Source organism: Chionomys nivalis, chromosome 11, assembly GCF_950005125.1.
Source record: "Chionomys nivalis chromosome 11, mChiNiv1.1, whole genome shotgun sequence".
Taxonomy (NCBI): domain Eukaryota; kingdom Metazoa; phylum Chordata; class Mammalia; order Rodentia; family Cricetidae; genus Chionomys; species Chionomys nivalis.
In genome coordinates this window covers 15,889,776-15,909,119 of record NC_080096.1, presented here as the reverse complement: position 1 = coordinate 15,909,119, position 19,344 = coordinate 15,889,776, and the positions used below count along the sequence as shown (strand labels likewise).

The window sequence follows — 19,344 nt, the reverse complement described above, 5'->3', positions numbered from 1 at the left end:
AGGGGAGACACGGCCTCAACTTTAGAGAATTCCCCAGCCTAAGAGTGCCACACCAATCTGACGGTGAGAGGTACCATACCCTCTCTTGGTATTTATCCCCTAGTCCTCATGGGATATGTGGCTCTGACCTCAGGGTTTGCTAGCAGGCAGGGACTTGGAAGGGGCTCACAAGGAAGGAGGGCTTTCTGATACAAGGAGACAGCTTCATGCATGGGGGTGGGGGGTGGGGGGTGGGGGCACAGGAACAGGACACTGGGAAGATGGGGGATGGAAGCCATGGAAGATGGTTACTACTTGCTTGGAGGAGGAGACAGAGCATCTGCCACCCTCAAGAGTTCCCTGTCAGTGAGAGAGATACTATCTTTGCCCTCTGGAGACTCCCAGTCTATGGAGGAAGATGGCCTATACCCTTACTGATCGAGGGTCATGGGGCAGCCAACAGCAGCTTCCCTCAGAGGCTTGCACCGCCTGAGCTCTCCTCTGGGAACTGATGCCTGCTGGTACCTGGAAGGAGCTAACCGCCTTCCCTGTCTGGAGAAGGAGCTCAGAAACCTCCCTGAGTCCCTTCCTGAGCCATTACTAACTATGAGACCCTCTAAGTCTCCATGCTGGGTGGGCCGGATTGCCTGTGAGCAGATAGAAGAGTGTGGGAGCCAGTCATTTCTGCAGACTCAGGCAAAGATCATCTCCATGGCTGGGCCTCTCCGTGTTCAATTCTGTGACTCTCTCAAATGACCTTTGTTCATCCCCCCGCCCCCCCGTGGTGCTGAGGATAGAAGGAGGGACTTGCACACACCCCACAAATACTCTGCCACTGTACAGTCCCAGCTCTCACACACCCTCAAACATCCGGGCCTGTTCCAGCACCTGTCCACAGCCTCCTGTGTTTGCATTTACTGACACGCCCCGGGGACAAGGAACACTCAGCCTTCTAGGTCTGGTCTTCCCAATGGACTGGGGTGCTGACTAAGGCCACTTCCTTCTCTTCCTCTGTGCTCCCTGGGGTAAGGCTGGTCCTCCCACCTAGGCCAGGCCCGAGGCTAATGCCAGCACAGTGTCTCATTCTTTGGCATGATTCTCACACTTAGCATGTGAGCTCCATTTTGCAGAAGCAGGAGATGAGACCACCTGACTCAAGTCACAGAGTCTTGGTCCTATTCCTAGGCTTGCCCATATTGCCTCGGACTAAGCAATGTTAACAAGCTGCATGCACCTGGGCAATCCTTCTCCCCTCTTTGGGCCTTGATTTTCCCATTTGTCAAATGGGACCATGGGGATGGCGGATGACCATGGAGATGTCAGTGATCCTTGAACCATCCTGTGCAGGACTTGGAGGGAGCGAGATGCTGTGAAAGCTACATGTACAGGGGAAGCCAGAACCAGAGCTTGCTGGCCCAGCCTCTACCTCAATGGCGACTCTGAATCTCCCTACATCACATTTAATTTTTTTTTCCTTTTGGTGGCACCATGTGACAAAGTCAGCCCCTTGTTACAAGCGCTGCTCTTCCTCAGAACTTAATTAGAGCACTTAATTAGAGCACTCTGCCTTTCTCCCCTCTCTCTAATTAACATGCGGAGGCCCTGCAGCCCAAACACCCCAAATAATTGCGTCCGGGGGCCCTGCAGCCCAGCCTGGCCTCATTACTGACAGGGTGGGGCCGTGGGCCCAGCAGTCTTCGCAGATGGAAAATTGGTGACAAGAAAGAGCCACAGAAAGAAGCCTGACCCTGGGGCCCTGCCTATTGAGAGCGAGGCCTGAGGGGGGCGGGTATGGATCCCTAGGGCTGCAGCTGAGTCCCCTTGGAAGACTACTGGAAGACTAGAGTGGGAAGGGGGGGGATGGGCTGTAGAGTCCAGGGCCTCCCCAGAGACCATGGGAGGGTGAACGGTAAAATTGATGGTGATGATGATGGTGATGATGATTACAGCTGCTCTCCCTCGGGGGCCAGCCCATGCCAGCCTCTGTGTTATGCTCTGGGGGAAGCCTTTGGTAACAGTGGTGAAGGCCACTGTTTCACAGGTAAAGAAAGCAGAGTTAGACAGGCAAAGGGCTACCCACAGACTCAGCTGACAGGTGGAATTGGGACAGTGTAGGGAGAGACAGTGACAGGCGGAACTGGGACAATGCTAGCGGGAGAAGACCTATCTAGCCTCATCTTCCTCTCAGGGTACTCGGGGCAGACATGGGCTCAGACCCTACCTGAGGGATGCGATAAGAACTCAGGGAAGGGCTGGGGATGTAGATCAGCTGCTAGGGCGCTTGCCCAGCAGGCCCAGGACCCTGGGTTCCACTTCTAGCACGGAACAGAACCGACCGTGGTGGTGCACACCTGTTTTCACAACATCCAGGAGGAAGAGGCAGGAGGAGCAGAAGTTCAATGTCACCCCTCGTTACACAGCTAAGTTTGCAGCTAGCCTGTGCTACATGAGACCCTTTCTCAAAACAAACATAAAAGAACCCAGGGATGTTCACTCGGGGGATCCTTGTGTTATGGAGATCCAGAGTTGGGGTGGCGAGGACTGGGTCCCTGATACAAACCTGAGCCCCAGTTGAGGTGTAGCTCAGTGGTAGAATATAATTATGAGGCCCTGGGTCTGATTCCCAAGCACCAGAAACCAAACCACAATCAAACCACCATGAACCCCTTCATGTGAAGTTGTCAGGCCCCGGCAGGTGGCTGCATCTCTGAGCTTCTGTATTGGAGATGACATGTAAAAGATGTGGTCTCTAACCCAGAACAAAATCTCACGCGGTATACTTCCCTCTTCTGAAATGGGCGCCATGTGAGGACCTACTTCTCAGCCTCCCCTGGGGAATTCTACAGGATAAAGGCCAAAGTGTCCACATGTTGTCATGGGAACGGGTACTCGACCAAGGGTGGGTGGGATGGGGTGGGTGAGATGTAAGAGGAGAGGGGCTGGGATATGAGGGGAAGTGCGAGGCTTCAGTAGACTCTGGGGCATGCTGGGAGCCAGCCAAGCAGGGTTTGAGGGACCAGAACTCACCCCTGATGGGGGATGCACCATCCAGCCCAGCTCAGCCGTCGCCGTGGTAGAATCCATCAGTGTTTCTGTGGAAAGAGCAAAGAGTCACCACCCGCCCCACCTCCCAGTGCTGTCAGTTACTCTGCAGACCCTGGGACCCCACCCTTTATGGTTCTTCCTTACAGCCACTTGGCCTGTAAACCCAGCTTCCCTGCTCCACATTCCCCCTTACTGCAAATGCCTAGCCAATTGTTAGAGCCCATTTTTCTGCTGTACTCTTCTCTCTGCGGTCATCCCCATTCCCAGCTAACCATATCTCACCAACCCAAGAACTATCTTGAGCCATCTTTCCTGGTAGAGGGTCTTTTCTTTCTTTTTTCTTTATTTCCTTCCTTCCTTCCTTCCTTCCTTCCTTCCTTCCTTCCTTCCTTCCCTCCTTCCCTCCTTCCCTCCTTCCCTCCTTCCTGTTCTAGTTAGTTTTTTTTCTGTGTAGCCTTGGCTATCCTGGAACTTGCCTTGTAGACCAGGCTGGCCTCGAACTCAGAGATCTGCCTGCCTCTGCTTCTCAAGTTCTGGGATTAAAAGTATGAGCCACCACCACATGGCCTGGTGGAGGATCTTAATCTAGGGTTCTCTCTTCAATGTTTCAGAGGATCCACCACCAATCCCTCAAATTTTTACATCAAAATTCAACCATCTATTCGCTTTCCAGTTTATATCAAAGGTTCAGACACTGGAATGACAGCCTTGGAGGGGGTCTCTCTTCAACCTCTGGAGAGTCATCATTTGCCTGACTGGCCTCAGGACATATGCCATGTTGGCACCCTCTGTCTCATCCTGGAGTCCCTCCTCCAGTGTTCAGCCAGCTCCAACCCCGGATGAGACTCTGAAGAGGAGAGTTAAGGACAGACCTCAGAGTGTGCTTGCCACTTGCTCTATGGGGTTCCAGAGACTCAAACCACTGTCAGAAACAGTAGTTGGTGGCCCTGGAGATCCCGTTAATCCCAGGTCGGAGTCAGGATCCTTCCCTTCTAGTCTTTTCTTACCAAGGGCTGTCAAAACTGAGCTGAATTATAACACATGGAATGGATCTACACAGATGCTTTTAAACACTCATTCAACGAATCTATTTTAATGTCCGTTATATACCAGGCACTGGTCTATACTGTGGGACCATGGTCTTGTACCCTGTAAAGATTTGTCACTTGTACTGGTTTAATAAAATGTTGATTGGCCAGTAGTCCGGCAGGAAGTGACCAGAATAGGAGAATTCTGGGGAAGAGGAAAGGCTCTGTCTGCATTTGTCACCCAGATGTAGAGAATGCAAGCTGAGAACGCCTCACTGATAAAACATACCAAGCCATGTGGCTGACAGAGACAAGGATTATGGGCTAATATAAGTTATAAGAATTAATAAAAAGGCTGAGCTAAGAGGCCAACCAGTTTATAATTAATGGAGGCCTCTGTGTGTTTCTTTGGGACTGAATGGCTGCAGGACTGGGTGGGACAGAAACCTCTGTCTATAGGCCTAGGTACCACAAGAGAGAAAGAAATGACTCAACCGCAGGGAAGCCAGTGAGATGGCTCAGTAGATAAAGGTGTTTTGTTGAACGACCTGAGTTCAAGCCCTAGAATCCACATGAAGGTGGAAGCAGAGAGCCAACTGCACAAAATTGTTCTCCAACATGTACATGCACGTAGAGGCATGGGTTAGCCCCATCATGTACATATGTGTACATACACATACTAACAATAAGTAATTATTTATTTAAAAAGCCCCTACAACAGAGCAGTTTGTAGACTAGAGATAGAGAGGAGGAGGAGGAGTATAAATGACTATGAGGGAATAGACAGAGAGCTCTAACTCGGCTCCATACCACCGAGGACGGGAGACAGACATACTACCACACTCCAATTCTGTGCCCAGAACAGGCATCATTATTCAGTACCCACATCTCTGTATCCAGTGCAGGCATCACTAATCAATCTCTATACTCTGTGGCCACTAATCATTTCCTCTGCAAAGTTCCAGGAAAGGAAAAACAGACCATCTGAGGTGCTTGCCTGGTCTTGCCTAGTAGCACCACTGTAGAGAGAAGGAATCTGGACCAGTGGAAGAGGACTGTACAAGAGCTGGTGAAGGACTGGGACACACAGCCGTCCTGCCTCTTACCGTTGACATTCTAGGCACTTGGTCTATGCGAGTTGCACCAGGCCGGGGAGGGTCCACATGGGAGGGGATGAGGGTGTGAACTATGACAGGGCGGTGGCTACGGAGGGTGGGAAAGGGAGGAGTGTCTGGGCGGAGGTGACCCCAGCCAGACCTCTGAGCTGACAAGAGAGGCTGCAGAAGAGAGCCTCATGACCGCCCGGGGCTCGAGTTTGTGGTCACTGTGTCCTTTTGCGCTTGAGAGGGGGTAATTGGGGGGAGGGTGCCAGGGACAGTGGGAGCCAGTGCCAAGGGCATCCTTTTGATGGCAAATTGGGGGGAAGTTCCATTGTGCAGCTCTGGAGCTGAAAGAAGGTTCCTTTTCACACTCGAATGCTACAGATTCTTCTTCCTGGAGAGAACAAGGGCTGAACTTTTAACCTGTTTTCTCTCATCGGACTCAGCCAGAGACGCGCCAAGCTGGGCTCTCAGCCTGGGCCCTGTAAGCAGCTGCTGGGGGCAGGGAGAAGGGAGCCTCTCCTGGGACAGAGTGGGGTCGAATGGGAGGCCAGCCCGCCAAGCAGGTGGCCCCACCCCTTGGCTAGATTCCTGGGCTGACCCCAAGGAAAAAGCACTAGAAGATTCTATGGCTTAGAGGAGGAGGAGCTGGGAAGTGACGATGTAAGCTCGGACCCAGGGGGGTACGAATGACCCACCAGGAAGCACACTGTAAAAGTTGGGGCTTAAATATGACTCCCCAGAAGTCCTGGACAGTGTTCTTCCACCACTGGCCAAGTAGGGTGGGAACCTGCTAGAAAAACAAACAGGAGGGTGGCTGCATCCCAGGAAAGAACCAGAAGGGAGTAAAAGGTGCAGGTAGGGTCCAAGTGGAGCCCTGACCTGCTCTTTCTTCACCTGGCTTTGCCTTAAACCAGCTTTCTAGAAACTGTAGCCCCCTGGGCTCTGACATGAGGGGACATATGGCTGTTCTCCCCCAAACCCACCTTGGTTTTTTAATTCTAGTATCTCCTTCTACCCTTTGTCTGTGCAAAGGGAAGTGAGCAGCAAAGGGAAGTGAGCAGGACTATGACTTTGTGTGTGTGTGTGTGTGTGTGTGTGTGTGTGAGAGAGAGAGAGAGAGAGAGAGAGAGAGAGAGAGAGAGAGGATTTCACCCCAACTGAATTAGAACTCAGTACAGGACCAGCAAGAAGACTCCATTGAGAAAAATACTTGCCACCAAGCCTGATGATCTGAGTTTGAGCCCCAGGACCCACACGATAGAAAGAGAAAACGGACTCCTGCGAGTTGCCTTCTGACTCCCATATATATACTGTGGCATGTGTTTATGTATATCACGTGCACACTAAATAAAAAAGTTTAAATGTAATATCTAAAAAAAAAAGAAGAACTCACTATATTATCCAGGTTGGCTTAGAATTTGCAATCCTCCTGCCTTTGACTCTGCCTCTTGCCTCTGACAAGTGTATGCCACCATGCTTGGCTGAGACCTCAATTTTAACATAGGTTCTCTCTTATGCTGGCTGGCCTTACAATTTTGTTTTCTCTCTGTCTCTGTCTCTGTGTCTCTCTCTGTCTCTGTGTCTCTCTCTGTGTCTCTCTGTGTCTCTCTCTCTGTGTGTCTCTCTCTCTCTGTGTCTCTGTCTCTGTCTCTCTCTCTCTCCTCTCTCTCTCTCTCATTAAACCCAGGGCTTTGCACATGCTAGGCAAGTACTCTACCACTAAGTTATATTCTCAGCCTTTTTTTGTATTTTCAAAGGTTTTGTGATAGTTTCCCAGGCTGACCTTGAACTTGAAATCCTCTTGCCTTGGGTTCCCGAGGAGCTGGGATTATTGGCATGTAGAACCAAACCTTGCTAAACTTGAGTCTTTCAAAGCTCCATTTTCCTCACCTGAATTTCTTCTGGGTATGGACAGGGGGTATCCACGAGGGGAACAAGTCAGCCATGACCCATACACTGTAGGTCCTCGAGGCATAAGCACTGACCATTGCTTTAGGTGTAGCACGGACTCCCAGGCCCATCCAGTGCCATACTCACTCACCACTCATGAGCTGACCTCTTCGATAAAACACAGGGGGGTCCAAAGGCCTCCAGAGCAGTCTGCCCAGCTCTCTGGCTCAGAGAGATGACAAGAGACGACAAACATCTCATGAGCATCAGACCTCACTGGACAGCCACAACCTCCAAGGACCCTTTCCTGGTCCATCTGAGGCTGCTTTCCTGGAGCACCCCAGCTTCTTTGTTCTACTCAAACCTGTCAGAGAAGCCAGGCTCCATGCCCTGAAAATCTGGAAATCATAGCTCTTGCCTCAGGCAACCGGGTGGGCTCAGGAAAACAACTCTAAATTCTCTCGCCAGCATTTCCTCTCATGGTACCCTACACAGCTCTCTAATCCCGAAGTCTGCCAAGGGAGAGAAAACTAAAGTTCACTGAGACCCCATTAAGACCCAGGAGCCAGGCAGGCTCACGGGCAGGCCTTAATCTCGGCATTTGGGAGGAAGAATGGGAGTTCAAGGCCACCCTCACCTATATAACGAGTTCCAGGCTAGCCTGAGACACTGGAGACCCTGTTTCATTCAAAACAACAGGCCAGGGAGATGATGCAGTGGTAAGGGTTTTTGCCACCAAACCTGACACCCTGAGTTCAATCCCAGGGACACACATGGTAGAAGGAGATAACCAGTTCCCAGTTGTCCCGTGACCTCCACAAGTGGGTCACAGCACACACACACTCTCACACGGAAGACAAACAAATGCAATGAGAAAAACACTGAAAACAAAATAGCCAAGAACTCGCTCACATCTGTACAATGCCAAGAGGGGCTCGGCATATCGCCACTTCACAAAGAGAAAAACCAAGGCCAGCAAAGACTCAGGAACCCACCAGGCTGCCCATCTGTCCTGCTGCCTTGTAGGAGCATGGGCTCTGTGGCACAGTCTGACCCACAACTCCTCACACGCACTGCTCCGTCTGAGCCTCTCCCCTCTGCCTGGCCTTCACCTGCCCCAGCGATATTCCCGAGTCAGGTCACCTCCAAGGAAAGCCCTAATGAACCCTCACCCCACAGCGCTGCAGCTGTGTTGGGAGGACCCAGGGCTCACCAGAGTCCCTGCCTTGTTTGCCACCCCTCTCATTAGCCTGTCCATCCCTGAAGGGTGAGTGCCACGTCCCCGGGACCCAGGACGGACTTGGCACGTGGGACATCCCCTCATCCCACTTGCTGGAGTCTGCACCATCGGCCTTGCAAGTTGGAACCTGTCGTGTAGACAGGACTTTGGCCTTCCTACCTCAAACCTGAGCGTGGACTGCGATGATTCATTTACTTTTTTTCTTTCCAATTGACTTTTTTTCTTAAGTGCATTTTAAAGAGGAAAAAAATACCTCATTATAAATGGAAAAATCAGTATCGCTGACGTTAGGAGGAGGAAACTAAATATGAGAACTACAATTGCCAATGTCCCCTGTAGGTCACTTAACACCACTTCACTACATACTCTGGGGGTCACTGGGTTCCCTCAGTCTCCCTCACCCTCTTGCGTATGGTGATGACGGCAATCCCTCATCCAGGGAGACGGCTGCCTCTGCACACATAATCGCCACGTGGATGTGGCAAGGACCACAGCTCAGAATATGTGAGGTGTGTGCTATGGGAGGTGAGTTTGGGAGGATGGGGGTGGAAGTGCCAGGTTGTGGGGCCATCTTCCTAGAGGAAGAGAAACGTGATGGAGGCTTGGGAACCAGTTAGGAGGGAGCCAGCCAATTCTGGGTGGGTGTCATAGTTTGTTTTCTGTTGTTACAGTAAAAACTGACCAAACCTAACCTTGTGTGTTATGGAATAATCTTTTTGTACACTGTGAAGATGTGTCTTTGCCAAGGTGCCTTCTGATTGGTTCAATCAAAGAGCTGACTGGCCAATAGCTAGGCAGGTAGAGGTTAGGCGGGACTTGCAGACAAAATGAGAGCTCAGGGAAGGAGGGCAGAGTCGCCAGCCAGTCACATAGGAAGCAGGAGATTAACATGCCGTGCTGAATCAAAGGTACTGCCACGTGGTAGAGCGTAGATAAGAAATATGGGTTAATTTAAAATGTAAGAGCTAGTTAGTAATAAGCCTAAGCTACCGGCTGAGCATTTACTCTGTGTGGTTATTTGTGGAGCCATGATGAAAAACTCCACCTACACTTGTGGAAGAAAGGTTATATTTGGCTTACAGGTTACAGTTCATCACCAAGAGAAGCCAGGTAGGAACTCAAGACAGGAACCTGGAGACTGGAACTAAGTATGCCCATGGAGGAATGCTACTAACTGATTTGGCCAGGATGGCACTGCCCACAGTGGGCTGGGCCCTCCCATTTCAATCAGCAGTCAAGAAAATGACCCCACCGACATGCCTACAATCCAATTGATGGATGCAATTCCTCAACTAAGACTCTCTCTTCCTGAGAATGACTAGGTTTGTTCCAGGTTAACAAAAACTAAGACAGTGGGCCAGGTGGAGGGACACCAGAGGCAGAGGCAAGGAGGCAAGGAAGAACTTGGCTCCTGGGAGCCGGCGGAGGCGGAGCCTGCTGGCGGACACTGGTGGGAGAGGATCCCAGAGGGCTGGGCCTGGGTTGGAGCAGGGCTGCCTGTTAAAGGGTAGCAGCTTGCCAAGCCCCTGCCCTGGACCATGCCCAGCAGCCGACATCCTCAGCAGCCTCGCCGATGTCACCTGCTCAGCTCCTGTTTGACACAGCTGTCCATCTGCCTCCACATCGCCTGGTAACCAGGAAGACCAGTTACCAGGCCATGGGTGAAGCACCATCAGAAACAAAAGGACAACCACAAAGACCCCAACGGAGCTGAGGAAAGCGAGGCCACACAAATTCTCAGCCATCAGGCAAAAACTGGAACCAGAGTGTGTTTCCTCTGGAGAAAACAAGGTTTGGGCCACGGGAGTGGCTTTGGCCCCGGCTCTGCTGTACCGCACCCCCTCTGCTTCCTGGAGACTGCACAGAAGAAAGCAATCAGGGGGCCCTGATTGCACAGGCTGGGGAGGCCCGCCGGCCCCTCGGGCTACGTGTGAATGAGCAGTATGCATTTCAGAAATATTTGAGCTAAAAGGGGAGACACACTGAAGTCGTTAGCATCAGGCCGATGGGAGGTGGCTGCACGGGGCCCCCTGCTCACAGGCTGGGGTAGATGTATGCCCCCTGCTCCTCAACCCACCTCGTCAGCACTGCCCAAGCCCATGCTGGTCTGGAACTCTCTAGGTCACGTACGCTGTTCATCTGCACTAATGTGTATAAGTCCTAAGGACATCAGGAGGGAGTGTTCATTAGGTACTCACAGTGTATTTAAAGGTTGGTCAAGTCTTTTAGTGCCATTTCAGGCTCCTGAAAACTTACAGGGGCCATGCCCTGGGACCCTGCTTTACAGATGAGGAAGCTGATGTCAGAGATGGGAAAATAGGATGTGGGTACACTTCTGTTCGTCTCCACATCTGTGTTATTTCTAAGATGCCAGGACTGTAGCCACAAAAATGAGACAACACAGAAGAAGAAGAAAAATCACTAATTCTTGGGTGGTGTTGGGGGGAGGGAGAGGGAGAGAGAGAGGGAGAAGGAGAGGAAGAGGGGGAGAGGGAGAAAGGGAGAGAAAGGGAGAGAGGGAGGGGGAGGGAGAGAGAGGGAGAGAGGAAGGGAGAGAGGGGGGAGAGAAGGAGAGAGAGGGAGGGGAGAGAGGGAGAGGGGGGAGAGGGGGAGAGGGGGAAGAGGGAGGGAGAGAGGGGGAGAGAGGGAGAGAGAGAGAGGGGAGAGAGGGAGAGGGGGGAGAGGGGGAGAGGGGGAAGAGGGGGGAGAGAGGGAGAAAGAGAGAGAGGGAGAGAGGCGGAGAGAGAGAGAGGGAGAGAGGCGGAGAGGGAGAGACAGGGAGAGAGAGCGAGAGAGGGAGAGAGAGGGAGAGAGGGGGGAGAGAGGGAAAGGGGGGAGAGAGGGAGGGGGGAGAGAGAGGGAGAGAGGGAGAGGGAGGGGGGGGAGAGAGAGAGAGGGAGAGAGAGAGGGAGAGAAGGAGAGAGGCGGAGAGGGAGAGGGAGGGAGAGGGAGAGAGAGGGAGAGAGGGAGGCATTTTCTCTATCTGAGTGGGCAGGAGGTAGGAGGCACAGATGGCCCAGGTAGATCCTTGGCTCCAGGACTTTCTAACGTGACTGCAGGGAAGTAGTCTCTCCTCTCTGGACTTCATTTTTTACATTTATACAATGGATCATTGTAATGTTAGCGATGTGATGTCTCCTGAAGCCCTCGCTGTTTTTGAGACAAAGTCTCACCAAACCCTGGCTGGCCTTAAACTCACTATGTGGCCCTGCGCTCAGATCCTCTGTCTCCACCTCCCAACCCTGGGACTGCAGACAAGTGCCATCATGCCTAGCTTTATATGGTGCTAAGAACTGAAACCAGGGCTGGGTGCATTCTAGGCAAGCACCCTCCCAGTTGAACCACAACCTCAGCCCTCCTGGAGCCCTCATCTTGAGTGAGGTCGACATCTGCCCGTTCACCCAGCAGCGAGAGCCTGGCACTGGCGGATACACTGAGTCTGTGCAGGGCAGAGAGGTGACAAATCTAAAGTCCACATCCCATCACCTAACACCCCACAGTGTCCCACGACTACCGGATAGAGTCCTAGCTCACCCAGCAATAAACACACCCCACGCCCCTGCCACTCAGGTTAGTGAGTTATCCCACAGGCCATCTTTTCCACTCGCAAGGGCCCAGTTATCCCGTTTGCAGAAGACACTATGCTTCTCTGAGACTTGATGACTTGACTTTTCCAGAATGTTCTCCCTGGAATGCGTGGCCCTTCCTGCTCTGTTGGCTTGGCTCATTCTCCTCCTTCCTGGCAGCTGTCCTTGGCTGCTCCCCCTCTGGCTAGGATAGGAGCAGAGTCACAGTGAACATTGATTCCTGCAGCCTGTGCCAAGGACTTCGATGCAGAAACCGACCCACGGGTCCCTGCCTCAAGGAGCACCCAGACTCATGCCCGGCAGATGAACTCACGGCAGGGAGAAGCAGCGGGCGTGGCTGATCCAGGCTGGAAAACTGGGTCACACGTGGGAAAATCAGCTCTGGATACGGAATTGGAATCAGGAACGGCATCTCAGAGGAAGAAGCGACTGGAAGGGGTGGAGAAGGCTCAGCAGAATGAAGACACAGGTGGGACAGCACTGGGGCATTCAGGACACCGGTAAAATATATGGCCAGCCTGCGGTGGGCTCAGGGCTACACATTGCCACAGTGAGAGCCATGTATGCAGAGGCTAGAATGGAGAGGACCTTGAACGCAGGTCTGAAGAGTTTGGATTTTATTCATGGGTATCAGGGAGTCATGAAGAATGCCTGGAGAGGGTAGTAATGTAGTCTGTCCTAAGATCTACTAGGTAATAGAGCAACCCTGGTGTAAGAAATGAAGCCAGAATTGGGATCCAGCTGTGGCAAGGCTTGGGGTTGATGAGTGGTCCCCTGGTAGAGGTACCCAGGGGCCTTTGCTCCAGCTCCTCACAGCCAGGGTCACCATGTGACACATACTGCCCTGTACCCTGACCACAGCTCCTGCTGTACCTGCCTCCATTGGTGGGGCTGAGGTGACTTGAAACTAGGCCTGGAAGGCATTGTACCACCTGGTGAGGAACCAGGCATAGCCATGAGGGGTTGGGAGCCAGAACACTCTTTCCACGGCCCAACTGAAGAATTCCAAAAGGATGCCAAGAGCCAGGAAGTAAATTCAAGGCCAGTAACGGGCTGATCTCTTCTCTGAGCCTTGATTTTTCTCATCTATAAAATGGGGCCGAATAAAGCCTTGCTCTATGTCCCTCACACCATGGCTTTGAGGAACTGAGATTATGCTGAGTGCAAAGTCTATTGGTTTGTTTTCTAACCTTCTTTTTGAAACAGGGTCATGCTATGGAGCCCAGGCTGGCCTTAAACTTGATAAATAGCTGGGTTATCTCCAAACTTATGATCTTCTGGCTTCAGCTTCATGAGTGCTAGGAATACTAGCCTGGCTGGCATTGAGTAACATGCCAAGAACTGGGCCATATGGAATCCACAGGGAAGACAGCTAATGCCTGAGAAGGCCACTGCTAGCAGGTACTTCAGTAGCATCATCTCTCTGTTATCCAGAACAAACTTACAGGGAAACTGAGGCACAGAGAGATGAAGGACTCCCATAAGATTGACAAGAGGCAAGAAAAACTTTGGCTTTTCTGGATCCAATCCCAGAAGCTACCAGTCACCTGGCCTCACAAAAGGGATAGGGAATCATTCCCTCCACCAGAGCCCTCAGTGCCAGGCCCTCACACACTCTGGAAGCTGGTATTGCCATCTCCCATGACAGAAATGAGAAGACTGAACCTGGAGAGTCCCAGAGACCTGCCTATTGTCACACAGCCAAAAAGAAGCAGAGCTGGGATCTGAACCCAGGTCAGCCTGCACAGACCTCTCTTCTGTGTTGAGAGCGGGAGGGAGGGTCGTTGGCCAAGGGGACGATGCTGGAGAAATCCTGAGCCAGCTCCTGGAAGGTTCTGATTTCCTAGTGTGAAACCTGCCAGGAGGCATCATGCTGTTTTCCCGGCTTCGCCGGCTTGGCCCTTCGGCTCAAGGAAAGGGGACCCCGCTAATGTAAAATCCTTATGCAGCACTCTACACTCTTCCCTGTCACGCTGCTCCTGGCCCTTGCCTGCCTGGAGCATGCTTGTGTTTTCTCAGGCCCGGGTGGAGGAGTCCCTGTGACGCCAGCTCCAGCACCATGTCCCCAGCCTGCCTGCCGCTGGCCTGGGCATCCGCCAGTGCCGGCTGCCCCGGCTGAAACCCAATCCGGCGGGCCAGCCAGGCTACTCACTAACAGCGGGCCGCATTGTGCAGCCCAAGCTTTGGGGGAGTTTGGATTCGCTGCTTAGGGACCCACTTAACCTCCGCCAAGGACAGGATGATGGATGGGGGTCTGGGACGGGGTTGCTGGGGGCGGGGTGGGCGGTAAATGAATACCAGGGCTTGCTGAGGAAGGGAAGGAAGGGAGGCAGGGGCCGATGGCCTGGACACATTAAGAGTTCCTTTGGTTCCCACAACAACCCCAGGGACACCGTTACTAGCCAGGTTTCGTAGAGCAAGCTTAAAACTCTGAGATGTTAGGTGACCTGTCCATGATCACACAGCAAGTCAGAAACTAAATCCCAGCCAATGGCTTCGGAGCTTTCCCAACACATCCGGTTGCCTGTTCATCAACAATTTGGCTTAAATGAATTCATGTATCATCTCTACCCATTAGCAGATTATAAAATCTCAGCAGGGGGCAATACTGCGCATCTACTATGAACACCTACTACATACACCTACTATGTACACCTACATACATTACATACACCCATAGTCCATGACTGTGCCATCCATGAGAGAGAACGGTTAGTCTTCATGGCCACTTCAAGAACAAAGCTTAGGGGAGAGTTACTTGTTAACTCCAGGCCTCAGTCATTTACATGGGGTAGTTACCAAATATTAAAATATTTTATTGGGCCAGTAAAATGGCTCAGCAGGTAAAGGTGCTTGCCACCAAGCCTGACCACCTGATTTTGATTCCCAGGATCCCATATGATGGAGAATGGACTCCAGCAAGTTGCCCTCTGAATTACACACACACACACACACACACACACACAACCACACACACACACCACTATAGCACTCAGGAAGAGGCAGGGGCAGGCAGATTTCTATGAGTTCGAGGCCAGCCTGGTCTACATAGAGTTCTAGGCCACCCAGGGCTACACAGTGAGACCCTGTTTCAAAAACAAATACAGCCTGGCAGTGGTGGCACACGCCTTTAATCCCAGCCAGCACTTGGGAGACAGAGGCAGGCAGATCTCTGTGAGTTCGAGGCCAGCCTGGTCTACAAGAGCTAGTTTCTGGACAGGCCCCAAAGCTACAGAGAAACCTTGTCTCAAAAAATCCAAAAGCAAAAACAAACAAACAAATACAAATGACAATGCAAAACAAAAGTAAAATAATTTTCTCCCCTTTGCCTGTCACCCTGGGTAGATTGTCTATGTAGAGTGGTTCTTCAAGACACCGTGCTTTCCCCCGAGACAGTCCTAGCCCTTCTGACCTTATGGTTTCTATCCACTTCAAATGTCACTTCCCCTAAGATGCTGCCACTGATGAGCCAGAACACAGGACCCCCCTGATCATGGGGTTGGCACCCAGCCCCGATACAACATTTTTCTTATTAGCCTCTAAAATGGACTGCAAGCCCCACGCAGGCAGGGCTGAGGCTGGTGATGTCACAGCCACTCGGCCTCACTGTGAGAAAACTTCCGTAGCTCTACACCATCATCCAGTGCTCCCCAGGCAGCAGTGGCTCATCCCGGGTCACACCACCCTCCTGGTTGCCTAGGGTCTTCTTCCAGCAAACATATTCACAGGTTATGAAGACAGCTTAAACACTGTACGGCTGAGGGGCTGGGTTCCAGGAACCCCACAGATACCAGGTGCCAGAGCTCAGGTACCAGAGTCCCTTTTACTTAATAGCAAAGCGACTGCACAGAACCCACAGGCTCCTCCCAGGAACCTGAAGTCATCTCTACATTTACAATATGGAAGACAACACGAAGGCTGTTGAAACCATCATACCTCATTGTTGGGGAGCCAGAGCAAAGAAAACAGTCTGTATGTAATTAGTGAAGAGGTGATTTTTTTTTTTTTAAATGACAGGCCTCATGCAACCCAGTCAGGCCGCTAACCCTACAGCTGCGGATGACCCTGAATGCCTGATCCTTCTGTCTCTACCTCCCAGATGCCGGAATGGCGTGCACCACCGCGCTCTATTTCCTGCAGTGCTAGGGCTGGAGCCCAGGCAGGGCTTTGTGCCTGCTAAGCAAGGGCTCTGCATCTCCAGTCACCTGATACAAAGTTGCTTTAGAACCTTTCTGACGCACAGTTGGCTGGATCCACAGATTTGGAGTTGTTAGATACAGGAAGCTGACTGCGTAATCTGAAGCCCTTACTTTATGGCAACCACTGAGCTGAACTGTCACAGACGCTCAAAATGTCCTATGAGATGGAATTAGTACTGTCCCCACTTGCCGATTCACCCACCAACACCCATCTATCATGCTGTTCACCCAATAATCTACCGCCCATTCACCCGCCCACCCACTCCTGGAGTATCCACGTGGGCATCCATTCTCCATCCATCCCCACAGCACCGACCTCCTTTCTTTCTACAAAGTTTCAGAGAGGTTATGAAGGCCACCTAACACCACACAGCTAGAAGGCCACAGAACCTGGAGGCGTACCAGTTAACTCTTTATCGTCCCCACTCACTGCTGTCTCGCTTAATATCTAACTGTCCTGCCGTATGCGGGCTTAATCGTGTAAGTCACCTCAAATCCTCTGGATGTGAGCGGAGTGTAAATTACAAATCAATATGACACAGGCCACTGTGAAGTCCAGGCCAGGCCTGTGAGGTTGAAGTCAATTAGCAAGCCTGCTGCAGGGCCTGCAGGAGCTGGGTCTTTTTGCCTAATTGGCCCTGGTTTCCCCCAGCGAAGGGCAATTAACTCAAACCTCAGAACCCGGAGCGCCCCTTGGCTTCTGGGCAACGCGTCAGGCATTTAGCCACATCAGGATTTAGTGTTCAATCATTCATTCACTAGTGACCCCCGCACACGTATCCATCCGTCTTTCCCAACCATCTGATCCCTCAGTCATCAAGAAAGTACCCTAACTTCCACCCGCCACCCGTGCCCACATCCATGTCCATGCCTGTCCACCCACCCATTCAGTTATCCAGCAGAGCACCCAGCCATTCTGATTAGTATCCTCTGAAGCACCCAGCCCAGGTAACGGTTTATGAACGCTCTCTGCTCTCCTGACATTCACCTGCCTACCCTCTCACTCCATTTACTCAGCTGCCCACACATCCAGCCTCTCACTTAGTTTGCCCCTCTGTATCGCCCTCCCTCCCTCTTTTCTTTTCCTTCTCTTTCTCTCCCCCATTCAGTTCTCCACTGACCCATCCCTCCATTCCCATCATTCATTTACACACCCACACATCCGCTTTCAGCTCCTTCTAGCCAGTCAGCCTGCATTGGTCAAATGCCCACTGAGTGCCAAGCCTGTATTAACTGTGTTCCAAGCCAGTATTAAGTACTGGAGGACAACAACAACAACAGGCACCATTCTCCAAAAATCAGCTAATCTGGGGCAAATTCTAAACTCCGTACGGTTTTCATTCTCGGTTTCTCAAGGGCCTTCCACACTTCCATCCTCAGCCTCTGCCACTTGCCTGCACTGCCATCCAGCTCTGCCCTGCCGCCTTTGGGTCTGGCTTCTATCTGCCTCCAGACAGCCCGGTTCACGTAAGAACAGGACATGCCTGAGGCCTACTGCACCTCATAGAGGCCTCCCCTACACCCTGTCATGGCTCCCTGCTGCAGGGAGAACCCTAGGCACAAAATGACAGGGGTTCAGATTCCAGGCCCATCTATGGGCCCCCAACCCTGACCAGGGGCTGGAGGAGACCCCACATGAGTAGCATTTGGCCTGAAACCCACATATAGTGTAGGAAGCAGCTAGACAAAAGGAAGGAGGGGCAACAGAACTGGGCACAGGATGTTCCAGGAAGAAGGGACAGCTGGTGGCCAGGTAGGGAAGAGGGGAGCTGCCTGAAAGAGAAGAAACCCAGGAGACAGGTACCCCACACCTCACAGTCCTCAATGGCAGGTCGAAGGGCTATGTCTCACCTCTCGGAGGAGAGCGGCCTGACCCATCTCTCCCTGCCTTCTCTTATGTGATGTATCCATTCTATAGATGAAGGAATTGCAATGTAAATTCAGAGAGGTAGAGAGAGCCATGCAGGCCACACAGCATGCCCAAACAAAACTGATTCCACCCTACGTTGTATGACTCCAAGTCTCTCATTTTCTTAAAAGCGGCTGCCGTCTCAGAAGAGACATTTCTAGAATGCCCGAATGGCTCCCCTGCAGGCCTCTTTGTGGCCATCCAAAGCATGGGCACCATTTCTGCTTAGGTGACCGTCATTCCCTGATACCTGCTTTCTTGCCAACTGCTCCAGCAAGTCAGGTGGTGAGGCCTGCCAGGTCTGCAACGTGTCCCGAGTGCCAGTTTCCCAGAACTACTCAGTGATATCTCATAGTGAAGAGCCTCAGAGCCTCCATCATCAATTACTGCACATTTCCTGCCAACCTAGCAGTGATACAGGTCGAAGGGGAAATGCCAGGCACAGACTCAGGCGCACGAGCTTCTCGAACAAGGTGGCGGTGGTGACACTGTTGGGCAAGAGGACTGATGACAGCAGAAAGGACTTGGGAAGACTGGGCTTGAAATAAAGAGGGCTTTGAGTGACTAGACATGGGGGTAGGGGTCTCCTGAGCCAGCCGTGGGGAAGAGACCACCCTACTCCCAGCATCTCCATCGCCATGGCTACTGCTTACTGAGCACCTAACTGTGGGAAACGTGCAAAATTCATCTAAGCCTCTTCAAACCCCTCAAATCGAAGTCATGGCCTCCATTTTACACATAAACAAATTGGGGCTCACTTAGTAGACTGAGATTGCCCTCCCCCCAGATTGGTAGTAAACTGATAAGGGAGAGTGACTTTAATTTCTAGGTTATGTGACCGGAATTCCTCTCCCTGCCCCAAGGAGCCTTTTCTGTGACATTCTTAGGGGATGGTTGGAGCAGATGGTAGGGATATGGAAGGGTGGGCTCCAGGCCTGGGCACGGCAGCACGGAGCGTGGGAAGCAGGCATGGTCTCATCCAGAGGCAGAAGGCTGCTGCCAGGCAGAGGGAGGAAGGGGGATTAAGGCTACCTCATCTGTCCACCACACCTGTGGATGCTTTTGCGGCCTCTACGGAACTGTTGGAGAGGTGCGCGAGGGGCCATGGCCCTGCCACTGTGGAGAGCTTTCCTGGCTTCCCATGAAGTTTGGCAGTGGAGATGTCATGACTGTGCTGGAGACTCATTTGCATGAAGGCAGAGGGGGTTCCCTGGGGGAAGCAGAGAATTTCGAGATAGATGCTCTTCAAATCTGTGTCCTGCGCCAAGAAACTGAATATTGCCAATGGCAGGAAGACATGTTTCTTTACTAGCCCAGAGGGGGGCACCAAGATCAGGGTGACATTTTTGCCTCTCACAACAGCA

The 19,344-nt window shown here is 52.0% G+C and overlaps 1 protein-coding gene across 1 annotated transcript in view; it reads right to left on the bottom strand.

The window, feature by feature from the left end:
- Ephb2 (EPH receptor B2) overlaps positions 1 to 19,344 on the bottom strand; it is a 180,945-nt gene that overhangs the window by 114,641 nt on the left and 46,960 nt on the right. Inside the window, exon 2 of the mRNA XM_057783744.1 lies at positions 3,007 to 3,071. Within this exon, the coding sequence (XP_057639727.1) occupies positions 3,007 to 3,071 (65 nt within the window). The remainder of the gene's footprint in view (positions 1 to 3,006; positions 3,072 to 19,344) is intronic.